The 13,168-nt window shown below is 36.9% G+C and overlaps 1 protein-coding gene across 4 annotated transcripts in view; it reads left to right on the forward strand.

Annotated features, from left to right (window-relative positions):
• The window catches only part of VKORC1L1 (vitamin K epoxide reductase complex subunit 1 like 1), a 59,895-nt gene that overhangs the window by 15,269 nt on the left and 31,458 nt on the right, over positions 1-13,168 (forward strand). Inside the window, exon 2 of one of the 4 annotated variants that reach the window (XM_082432459.1) lies at positions 1,284-2,381. The exons of the other annotated variants lie outside the window; for them this stretch is intronic. Within the exon in view, the coding sequence (XP_082288585.1) occupies positions 1,284-1,368 (85 nt within the window). The 3' untranslated portion in view covers positions 1,369-2,381. Of the gene's footprint in view, positions 1-1,283; positions 2,382-13,168 lie in introns of those variants that run through there. 4 annotated transcript variants of the gene reach the window in all.

Consider the following 13,168-nt stretch of genomic DNA (forward strand, 5'->3'; position numbering starts at 1 on the left):
ATGGGGTCAACTGAGTAGCCATTTGGGAAAAAAAAGCTAGCTTGCAATCTCACTTTAAAAAAGAAAATCTTTTATTGGGATACAATTCACAGGAAAGTACGCATACTTTAAGGGACCAACTCAACAAATTTTTATGTATGTATACACAAAGTACTCACCGCCTCAATCAAGATATAGACTATCTCCAACATCTCAAAATTCTCCGTTATGCTCTTCCCAGTCAATACCACCTCCACCAGTGATAACCACTATTCAGACCTCTATCCATAGATTAGTTTTGCCTGCTTTTGATCTTCAAATAAAGCGAATCATATAGTAAGTCTTCTTTTGTGTCTAGCTTCTTTTGCTTAACATTATGTCTGTGAAATTTATTTATGTTGCATGTAGCAGTTCTTTTTTTACTGTTGTGTCGTATTATGTTGTGTTAATATGCCACACTTTATTCTACTGTTGATAGAAATTTTGGTTGTTTATATTTTTGGGGATAAAATGAATAAAACTGTAGAGAACATTCTTGTACATGTTTGTGGGGGGAGCAGAAGTGCTCATTTTCTGTTGGAATTGAGTGGAAATGCTGGGTCATAGGATATGTGTATGTTTAATTTTAGTATATATTGCCAAACAGTTTTCCAGAGTGACTGTACCAGCTTATACCCGTCAGCAACATATGACAGTTCCAGTTGCCCTAAGTGTTGCAGAACCCCGGAAACCATAAAGAAAAAACAGTTGATGAATTCACATAAAGACAAACAAAACCTATGCGTGGCAATAACTAGCATAAAACAAAGTTGGAACTCCAAAGATAAACTGGGAAAAAAATTTGCCATGCATCATATTTAAGGAGTTAACTTTCTTTAAAAAGAAAACAAAAAACAAAAAACCAAAAAACCTGGGAATCCTTTTAAATCAATTCAGAAAAGACCAACAACTCAATAGACAAGTGGGACAGGACATTCAAAGATAGTTGAAAGTAAAAACAAATAATTTTAAACAGGAAATGATCCCCAGTTTCAATCATAATAAGAGAAAAGCAAATTGAAAGCATTTTTAATATATATGATTGGCAAAGAGAAAAAAGTTTGATTAATGTAGCTAAGATCTAGAGAAATAGCTACTTCCATTTAGTAATGGTAGGATTCTTTTTTTTTTTTTTTTTGCTTTTGGACTTTTTAATGTAAACATTCTTAATGTACTAGTTTTCAGAGTAATGACATGAATTTAGCATTCTCCTTGGAATGGAAAACTTGCTTGGAAGTTACTTCATTCTTTTTCTCTTTTTCAAGAGAGCATCCCATAACGCCAGCTGCTTTTCTCGGAAGGAACGCTTATTTTTTGACCAGACGTTATGACTATACCGCATCATCATGAAGTTCTTCTGTTTTTTCTTCTCCTTATTCGTGGAACTGGAAAATGGATTCATTTTGGTTTTCCTCCTCACAAATTCTTTTCGGTCTGTTTTTCCAGCCATTGCAGTTGCTAGTCTTGTCTCCTTGTCAGACTTTGGCTTTTTATGAAGGCGTTCAATGTCCCGAAGAGAAAGTAACTCACCCCTGGGCTCCTCATCACTGTCTATTTCGATGTAAACTATGGAGGGCAGACGATATCCATTAAAATTAAGAATGCATGTACCTCAAGGGTAATATGGATAAATTGTGATGTATTACACAATGGAATATTACAGAGAGAAAGAATGAATGATTACAGGACTTCCCTGGCGGTCCAGTGGTTAAGATTCCGTGCTTCCAGTGCAGGGGACGCAGGTTTGATCCCTGGTCGGGGAACTAAAATCCCACATACCGCGTGACACAGCAAAAAAAAAAAAAGAATGAATGACAGTTCATACACCGTATAGATGAATCTCACAAACGTAATATTGAGTGGAAGAGCCAGACACCTAAGTTCAAAACCAGACAAAATTAATCTGTGGTGTTAGAAGTCAGGGTAGTGTTACCCTTGATGGAGCTCACTGAAAGGGAACACAAGAAGGGCTTTGAGGGGCTTGTAATGTCCTGTATCTTGATGTGGGTGCTGGTTACACGGTTGTGTTTACATTGGGAAAATTCATCAAGTTATAAACCTAGGATTTGTGTACTTTTCTGAATGTATGCTATACTTCAATAACAATTTTAAAATAAGTGTATATACATAGTCATAAAGCATATACCTTTGTTTTAGCAATTCCCTTCTATGCTTGTAAGCACACACATACATAAGCATACACATTTGTGTATATGGGGGTTAAATAATATGAGCATATTAACTGCTGTGTTTGTAATAGTAAAATTTTGGACAAAACCTATTTATCCATCAGTGGGGAACTGGTAAAATAACTAATGGTATAGTCATACAATGAATTAGTAGTAGCTCTTAAAAGGAGTAAGGCAGTTTCTAAGATGCATTAAATGAAAAGACCAATGTGCATGAACACTATATGTAGTATGCTACCATTTCCATTTGGGTATTTTCTTTTAAGGCATGTACATACAAGCATATATAAATAGAATATCTCTAGAAGGATAGAAAAACATATTAATGCTGGCTTTCTCTGAGGAGAAGTGGGTGGCTGGGGGCAAAGTGGGAGATACTTGCTCTGCATACTGTTTTGTGACTTTTAAATTTAAAAAATTTTTAATTGTGGCAAAATCCACATAACATAAAATTTACCATCTTAACCATTTTAAGTGTGCAGTTCAGTACTTACTGTTAAGTATATTCACGTCTTTTGTGCAAGCAGTCTCCAGAACCTTTTCATACCCATTAAATAACTCTTCATTTCCTCCTCACCTTGACCCCTAGCACTCACCATTCTACTTTTGTTGTTTCTATGACTTTGACTACTCTAGATACCTCATAAAAGTAGAGTCACACAGTACTTGTCTTTTTGTGACTGGCTTATTTCACTTAGCATAATGTCCTCAAGGTTCATTTAACCTATTTTGTGACCTTTGAATTCTATACCTTGTTCATTTATTACTTATTTTTAAAAGATCATTAAAATAAAAAGTTATGAGCTTATTATTCAGAGCTGGCTAATTATATGGTAAAAAGTTGATACTGTGTATTATTCACCTTAACCAAAATTTAATGCCAGTTTTGGCAGCAAAACGACTTTACGCCAACGTGCCATTTGAAGCTTTATTTCACCTCATGTTTCTCCTTTTTTCATCTGTAGGTGCCAACCAAAATGCAGGCTTATCAAGTCCCCAGTCTCTTGACCCTCAGTCTGCTCAGTAGTTTTTCCCCTGGGCTTATTGTCCAACTTTGGTCTTCTCAAAATCTAGTTCTTTACCCCGGGCACAGCCTGGTTCTCTGCCAAGGGCATTGCTTCCTCTTTGCAGATTTCTCCTCTATCTCTGACCTGTTTAAGAGGGTTTCTCATTCTGCTAGCTGTTCAGTACTGCTTGAGATCATTAGTCTAGAGCCTTCTGCAGTAATCTTGTTTCCTGTGAATTGAAACTCATTGTTTCATTGGAATTGTTGACTGTGGGGGTTGATGTGGAGACAAAGGAACAAGTTGAAGTGGCTTTGAAGTTTATGGGAGGACTTTGTATCATTAAATGGAACAGAGGGGGACAGGCAGGCTCTAGGTGGAAGATATGTGACTGGTTTTTGAAAATTTTGGTTTGAGATGCTGGCCTATGAAATAGCAGGAGCTGTGAGCTAGACATGGGGATTTAGAAAATAAACTTCTTATTATAAATTTATTGTTTATGTGTATATGTGTGTATAGAAAATACAGAAAAATATATAGAATAAAAAGTATTCATAAAACAGATAATCATTCTTAACATTTAATTGAATTAACTCCTGGGTTTTTTTATGGTTACATACATATAAATGTACATAAATCAACTCACATTTTAAGATACAGTTGAGATTTTACATTTTGTATTCTGCCTTTTTTTCTTTGTGTTCTATTCATGAATGAAGAAGTCCAAGGCCAGTTACATATGGTGCTTCTGTTGTGTTAAGAGTCAGCAGCAAAAGAGGTCATAAAGGAAACTGTGGGGCTTGTTGAAATTACACATGGTGAGATCCTGCACAGATGGAGAACAAAATGTGGCAAGGACAGAACTTTGGAAACTTGCCTGTATTTGAGGATTCAAGAATAAATCATAATCAGAGAAGCAGAATTAAAAGAGTTTAGTGTCAAACTGAGAGTGGAGCAGATTCTAAGAAAAAAAAGGAGTAGTTAGCATTGTTAGATATTTTTTTAAAAAGAGGTAGAGCTGAATGAACTAAGAAAAAGGCTTTAGATAGGAAATTGTAAAATCGTTAGTTGATTTACAAAAGTTATTCTGTCCAGCAATGAGGGAATAACAAGGACTGCATTTACCTTGCTACCTTAAGCAACTAGAAAACTAGGCAATGTAAGAAATAACAGTTAAGAGACATTGGATAACAGGCAGCAGAGGAACTGTGATCACTGAAAGAAGAGAAGCAAACCTTCTGAGCTCTATGGTTGCCTCAGTTTATTATCTGGAGGTGGTTTTCAGGCTGCAGAGCAGGAATGGGGAACCCAAATAGAGCCCAGTGGTCTCACTGAGTTGAGAAGACAGAGACAGGAGTTTGAAGGCAGCTGTGATTTGTGGGGCAGACAAGAGAGGAGGAAGTTGCACAGAGAACTCCAGAGATATGCAGAGGTGTCCCCTTGAGTCTGGCTGAGTACTGATCTGCACATGCATGAGAGGAAACCCCCTGAGGCCAGAGAAATAACTTCACTGGAAAATGGTAGGTGGGAGCTCACACAGGTTGGGAAGAGTCTAAGTTCTCACTTGCCAGAGCATGCACAGGGCATCAGAAAGGTATTGCTTCGGTAATAGGGCTAAATTAGCCCTAAATTAAAGGCTGCTCTGGACTCACTCTCATAAAGCACAAAAGCAAGCCTTGGAGGATCCAACTGATTCCAAGAAACTTAACTGTACACCAGAACAAAGTCAGGCACTATTTAAAGGTATATAGCAAAATCCAGCACCCAAAGCATAGAATTCACAAGCCAATCAAAAATTACCAGGCATGCAAAGAACCAGGAAAATATGACCTATAATCAGAAAAATCAATCAGTAGAAATAGACCCAGAGATGATGGAATTAACAAACAAGGATGTTAAAGCAGCTGTTATAAATACGTTCTGACACACCACTGTAAAGCAATTATACTCCAATAAAGATGTTAAAAAATATATATATGTTCTGTATGTTCAGGCAGGTAGAGAAGATGATTAACATAATGGGGAGAGAAATGGAAGATATAAAAAAGACCTAAATGTAGCTTTTAGAGATGGAAATGGAATGAAAAAATAACTGATGGAACTGACAACAATGAGGCACAGCAGATCAGTGAACTTATGTAACAATAGAAAGTGTCTGAAATGAGAAGAAGAAAAATGTTGGGAAAATTAATAGATCACCAATGACTATAACGGACAGAAGTCAGGAACAAAAAACAGTCTAATGTACATATATTTGAGCCCTTTTTGGAGAGGGAAAGGGGAGGACAAAAAATACTTTTAAAAATAATGACCGGAAATTTCCAAATTTAATGAAAACTACAAATCCACAGACCCAAGAAGCTCAATAAATTTCCAAGGAAAATAAATATAAAAGAAACCACACCAGGGAACATCATAGTCAAATTGCTGACGGCCAGTGATAACGAGAAAAATCCCGAAAGCAGGTAGGAAAAAAAAAACCACACACATTATGTACAGAGTAACAAACACAAGAATGTCGGCAGATTTTTCATCAGAAATTTAGCAGATCAGAAAATGGTGAAGAGGGACTTCACTGGTGGCAAATGGTTAAGAATCTGCCTGCCAATGCAGGGGACATGGGTTCGATCTCTGGTCCGGGAAGATCCCGCATGCTGCGGAGCAGCTAAGCCGGTGCTCCACAACTACTGAACCTGAGCTCTAGAGCCCGAGAGCCACAACTACTGAGCCGGCGTGCCACAACTACTGAAGCGCACACGCCTAGAGCCTGTGTTCCACAACAAGAGAAGCCACTGCAATGAGAAGCCTGTGCACCACAACCAAGAGTAGCCCCTGCTGGCCACAACTAGAGAAAGCACAGCAACGAAGACCCAACACAGCCAAAAATAAAATTTTAAAAAAATAAAAAAAGAAGAAGATGGTGAAGAGACATCTTTAAAGTGCTTAAAAAAAAAAACAACCCACAAAACTGACAGCCTAGTATAGTATTCCTTACCTAGGAAAATGCCTTTCAGAAGTGGGAGCAAAATACTTTTTGACTAAGCTAATAATTCCAAAATCATTTGTTGCCAGCAGACCCACACAAGAAATGTTAAAAGAAGTTTTCCAGGCAGAAGGAAGATTATTTAAGATGGACATCTGGATCTTTGCAAAAGATTAAAAAGTACTGGAAGTGGTAAATATGGGGGCAAATATACAGAAATTTATTCCTATTTTTTAATCCTTTTAAAAGACGATTGAACTGAGAGTGACTGCCAACAGGTATAGGGGTTTCTTTTGGGGTGATGGAAATGTTTTGGAATTAGAGAGTAGCTAAAAAAAGATGCTCTGTTTTTAAAACAAAAATAATGACATATTATAGGTTTTACAACATGTAGAAGTAAAACATTTGACAACAGCACAAAAGTTGGGAGGGAGGTAAATGGAAGCATACAGTTGTAAAGTTCTTACATTATACATGAAGAGATATACCATAGGAAAGTAGAATGAGAAGTTAAATACGTATAATATAAAGCTTAGAGCAACCACTAGAAAAATTAAACAGAAGTATAGCAGTTAACTAATTGGGGAGATATAACAGAATCCTAAAAAATACTCGGTTAATCCGAAAGAAGGCAGGAATTGAGGAGAAAAGGAACAAAGCACAAATGGGACAAATAGAAAACAGCAAGATGGTAGACTTAAACCCAGACGTATTGGTCTGTCATTACATTGAGTGTAAATGGTCTTGAAAATTTTATTCTGGTTTTTTAAAAATTTGCAAAGTAAAGAAGATAAATATCTCCAGTGTCACCACGATTAACATTTTTAGTGCACTTCCTTCCAGTTGATTTTTGTCTATACATATGTATGTGTATACATATGTATATGTAAATATGTATATTCATACAAATGTTTACGTATACACATAAATATGTGCTTTTTTTAAGAAACAAAGTTGAGACTGTGCTCTTTGTTTTCATTTAATTTTGAATTGTAAGCATTTTGACATGTAATAAAATATTTGAAAACAGCTTTTGATGTCTGCATGGTATTCCACTGAATGGCCAAAATGTGATTTGTTTCATCCTAGATTGTTTGCCATGTAGTTTTTTTTTTTTTTTTTTTTTTTTTTTTGGCTGTGGTGCACGGCATGTGGGATCTTAGTTCCCCAACCAGAGGTCGAACCCGCGCCCCCTGCATTGGAAGCGCAAATCTTAACTACTGGACTGCCAGGGAAGTCCTAGGTTGTTTTTTAATTTGCCATTTTAAATAATGCTGTGATGAGCACTCTCGTACACTTTTATGTAAATCTTTACCTCCTTGGTTATTTTCTAGGCTATATTCCTGGAAGTGGAATTGTCAAATTTATCTCTAGAAAATTTTACCAATTTACGTTCCCTCTATAGCATATAGGAGTGCCAATTTAACCTCATCCTTGTCCACATGTAATATTAGTTAAACATTGCCAATCAGATTTCTTTTTTTAATTGTAGGTAACTTGACTTCCACTCTGAATGCTTATAGGATACTTTATCTTTGAAGTTTGAAATTCTACCAGAATGTCTTTGTATTAAATTTAGCTAGAAGACAAAATGTGGACATTTTTCCTTCGCCTTCCTTCCCTCCTTCCTTCTTTTCTTCCTTTCTCTCTTCTTCAGCAGTAGAGTTTTCATTTCTTTGGTTGTTGCTTCAGCCTCATTTGTTCTAGAATGTGAACTTTTCCATGTCTGTCTTGTTCACTGTTGTCTCCTCAGTGCCTGGCTATAGTATACTAAATGCTCAATAAATTTGTAGAAGAATAAATACTGTTTTTCTTTCTACAACTCTTATTATTGGTAAGGTTGATCTGTATAATTCTGACTTTTTTTCTTTCATTTTATTGATCTATTTTGTCTTTTTGATTAGAGTTGTGGGATAATTTATCCATTTATTTTATTATGTCACTGATTTTCACTTGGTAATATTTCATCTGCCATTCACTGCTTCTATTGTTACTTCAAATTTGGCAAATCATGTTTTTCATCTTAGAAAATCTTTACATCTCTGTGAAATCTTTCCTCATCTTAGATTATTCCCACTTTGTGGTGATTTACATAGGCAAAATTCTTTTAATTAATTAATTAATTTATTTACTTTTGGCTGTGTTGGGTCTTTGTTGCTGCGCACGGGCTTTCTCTAGTTGCGTTGAGTGGGGGCTACTCTTCATTGTGCTGTGCGGGCTTCTCATTGCGGTGGCTTCTCTTGTTGTGGAGCACGGGCTGTAGGCACGCAGGCTCAGTAGTTGTGGCTCGCAGGCTCTAGAGCGCAGGCTCAGTAGTAGTGGCGTGTGGGCTTAGGTGCTCTGCGGCATGTGGGATCTTCCCCGACCAGGGCTCGAACCCGTGTCCCCTGCATTGGCAGGTGGATTCTTAACCACTACGCCACCAGGGAAGCCCCTCAAATTCTTTTAAAACATTAAGTACTCTGCATTTTATTATTTTCTCCTCAATTTATACCAGCTTTTTGAGACTCAGTTTTTTATATCTTTTTGTCAGCTCTAGGGAATTTAAACTTCAATGGGAAATAAAAGAAAATGGAGTGTCCATTTGTTGATTAGTTTTGTCATTTTTTCCTTTACTTCAACCGCCTCAGCACAATTTAAATGTGGTATCACAAGATTTTTAGTAGTAGAAATTTAGGCTCAAGAGTTCTTATTTGCAAATATTTCCATGTGGGAGTATTCTAGAAAACACCTACTTTTTGAGCTATTTTTTGAGACCTCCAAAGGTAGAGAACTGGATCAAAGAAACAAGTGATCAAAGAAAGTTTGAATACAAACTACCTATTTTTGAGAAGACCACATATTCAGAGCTTGAAAGAGTTGGAGTTATTCCTTTTCTTTACATACACTTTGGAATTTGACCCTGGGGACCCCGAGGTGAATAAGAGTTCTGTTCTCAAGGAGTCCATCACCTTTGTCTGGCATTAGACAGAAGGGTGGTGGTGGTGGTGGTGGTGGTGGTGGTGGTGGTGTACCAGATGGTGAGGCAGATCCATAATTCTTGGTTTCCATTTTCTACTGAGAGAGGCCAGGAGAGGTTTATGCAGAGCGAAGGAGATTTGAGATTGCATTTTGGAGTAATAGACTTGAACCTGGGATGAGTAAAAAAATTACAAATTAATGCTTAAGGTTTTTTTTTTTTTTTTCTAGTAGTGTGAGTCCTCATGTAGGGGTAGAAAATGACAGTAATGTATTGACTCGATAGGGTGATTTGGAGGAAAATGGGACTGAGCAACAAAGTGCTTGACAATCAAACTCAGTTTTGTGCATATAACTGCTAGAATCCTCATTACGTTTCATATTTAATGTGAAATTAATTACTAAAACCTCAAGTTAAAATGGAAGTTTAAAATGTTTTTCCTCATACCTGAAAACTATTCATGGTAGCAGTATTTCTGATGGCCTCTGGCATCCTCTTTCCCAACACTGATTACTGTCTTGAAAGAATGGCTTAGATTTGCTTTAACATTACAGAATGACCCACAGTAGACCTCCTAGTGTTCAGTTTTGGTGACTGCCAAATATGCCACTGTGAATACTACTGGTTTTGTTTTTTGTTTTGTATTTTAATCGTGGTGGAAAGGTCTAATATTCTCATCAATACTAGCTGGCTAATGATCTGCAGATCTCCGAACCAGGTGTTTAATTGGTTTTCAAGTTGAAATATACTTAAACTTCAGGGGGTCTGACATTAAAATCAGAACACTTTGATATTTCCAAAGACAATTTTCTTCAGTTTGTTAAACTCTAAACTAGATAAGTTTTGTTCTTAAGGGAATATTCCTTGTTTTTTGTTTTTTCCTATCAGAGACAACAGTTTCAATGGATAGGACACTGGATTAACTATGAAAATGTGCTCTAGTCTGAGCTTTCATTATTTACTGTGAAAACAAGCAAGCAATATGTGAGGCCTGTTAACTCCTCCGCTACCTGGGGGCCATGAGTACTCTGCATATAAATACCAACAACTGGTTAAGATGTTTTCCTAGACCCGTCAAATTTCTAGATACTTAAAAATTTAGGTTTACTTCACAAAATCTCAATAAAGATGTGTTCAGGATTTACATGAATTTACTCTGTTGACACAAACTCAGGATACAAGTTTGGATTCACTGTTTGAGGCTAGCCCAGTGTTTCTCAAACTGTGATGAAGGAAGAGTGAAATTTCCAGTCCATTATGGACGGGTATATTTATAAAATGAATTATTAACAAATAGGTGAAAACAACAGACATGCTAAATACAAGCTCAAGTAGTTTAGTCATCTCACAAAATTACATTTTACTGATTAATATAATCAGTAAAATAACCGTAGAATACAAAGAGTTACAAAAACTAAAAAAAACCACTATGTATGTATAGTCAATTACTAGGGTGAATTTCTCGGATATATTCTTAATGTAATTTTGTGATTGTAACTAAATAAAGTTATGCAATAGCAATTAGGTGTTCTAAACACCTAACACACTTGAACAAACACTGTTTTATCACTATTTAAAGTTTTGATGTGACAGGCTCACTTCTTGCTTGTTAACTTACGTAGGTTGGGTGGAAGACAGCACTACTTTCAGGTAATAACATAACTAAACTGTTGCTGTGCTTTGATTTAGTAATACTCAAGTAGAGAAACTATCTTTACTGAGTTATGCTGATGGGATTGGAAGAAGAGATACTAAAAGCAATTTCCTCAAGCTCAGTATATTCATTTAGAATTTTATTCAAAAAAAGTGGTGCTGTAGTCTCAAATGTATCCTTTACCATTGAACAGTAGCCAATTCCAACAGTTTATATAGTGAATAGTTATATTATCTTTAAATGAAAGAAATGGGTTTAGTTCTATTACATTTACTATCTGTGAATCTCATTTGGCTGGAAAATTAAATTTCAAAATGGTCTATGACATTTATAAGATGTACGGTGGTAATCTGTAGAAACTGTTCTTTCAAGTTTCCAGTTTTTGTTTTTCCCTTTAATCTTACCCGTCACTGAAAAGCACCCGTCATTTCTTCCTTGTGAGAAAGTCTTAAGGTTGTTAAAAATATTGCAGAGGGACTTCCCTGGTGGCGCAGTGGTTGGGAATCCGCCTGCCGGTGCAGGGGACACGGGCTCGAGCCCTGGTCCCGGAAGATCCCACGTGTCGCGGAGCGGCTGGGCCCGTGAGCCGCAATTACTGAGCCTGCGCGTCTGGAGCCTGTGCCCCGCAGCGGGATAGGCCGCGATGGTGAGAGACCCGCGCACCGCGATGAAGAGTGGCCCCCACTTGCCGCAGCTGGAGAAGGCCCTCGCGCAGAAACTAAGACCCAACACAGCCATAAATAAATAAATAAATAAAATTTAAAAGAGATAAGCAAAACATTCTCTCTATAAATTTGATCTTTAAAAAAAAAAATCTAATTTGTTAAAAAAAAAAAGTACTGAAGATATTAGACAAATTGGTTATCCAATTTACATCTTTTAAAGTTGGAAGCAGCCTGTTTTTTGTCTTGTAGAAACACTAAGAGCGTGTTCTGTAATTCCAGTTTACCCCCTTAAAACCATTGTTTTGGGCTTCCCTGGTGGCGCAGTGGTTGAGAATCTTCCTGCCAATGCAGGGGACACGGGTTCGAGCCCTGGTCTGGGAAGATCCCACATGCCTCGGAGCAACTAGGCCCGTGAGCCACAACTACTGAGCATGCGCGTCTGGAGCCTGTGCTCCGCAACGGGAGAAGCCACGATAGTGAGAGGCCCGCGCACCGCGATGAAGAGTGGCCTCCACTTGCCACAACTAGAGAAAGCCCTCGCACAGAAACGAAGACCCAACACAGCCAAAAATAAAATTAATTAATTAATTAATTAAAATACTTATTTAAAAAAATAAATAAAAATAAATTTTAAAAAAACCATTGTTTAAACATTGACATTGTTTTAACGTTTAATTCATTAGCAGTCATTTATAAGATACTTCTTTATTATTATATAATAATGAGAATGATCTCTAACTTAATGCTTTAGCATTAACATTTTGATGATTTTTATTGTGACACTAAACATGCTGTTTAGTTCAACTGACTTTTTTTGTACCAAGACTTTGTCAACAAAAGAAGCACTGTGTTGATTTACTTTCTGGTGCTCCTTCTTAATCTGGGGAATTTCTCCAGAATGTTTTCTTGTCTTTGCAGCTGTGCCATCAGAACATTCTTCTCTACAAAACTCCAGACAACCTTTGTTGATGATGTAATTCTTTATAGTTTTCCAGAGTGGATTGTGTTTGTTGGCTATAAAACTGAGAACAAGTGTTCTTCCTCCATATCACCATCATGTTCAAATAGCAATATCTGTGCACTTGTCAAGGGGCAATGAAAAATACTTTGAAAGTTGGTCTTCCATGTCATTAGTTTCTAAATGTGGTGAGCTGTGCTATCATTGGAAAGTGCAGATTGACCCAGTATTTCCAAGCAAATATCTTTGATGTACTTGTTCACTTGTCTCTTAGCAATTGTATTTAGCACTTTAGTCTTGCAATCCAAAGTGCAAGGATAGGAAGCCTGTAAAACCAACATTTATCGATGAAATACTGAATATCTGCTTCCGTTAGCCTTTTTAATTCAGTGCTCTTTCTTTCAAAAAATTCTTTTGTCTGTGAGCTTATTTTTGTGTATGTTTTGTAAGTGAATGCTCCTTAAATTTTGATGTTTTTGTTGCTCCATTAACTAGTATATCTCTGCAGTTAACACACTGATGTTAGCACTTCACCATCAATTATGGCTACAAAACTGAACTCAGTATATAAGGGATCATACTCCTGAATGAAAGAAGGCCTCTTTGGTCTTCCTCTGTTTGGAATCCCTTCCTTTACCCTTATTTGGTTTACTGCTGCTGGTGCATTCAGAAAAAGTGTGTCTTTTCCACTAAAACAACGCTGAAAAATCCACTGAAGCTTGTTTGTCCCCATGTAAA

This window comes from Balaenoptera physalus, assembly GCF_965194825.1.
Source record: "Balaenoptera physalus genome assembly, chromosome: 16".
Classification (NCBI taxonomy): domain Eukaryota; kingdom Metazoa; phylum Chordata; class Mammalia; order Artiodactyla; family Balaenopteridae; genus Balaenoptera; species Balaenoptera physalus.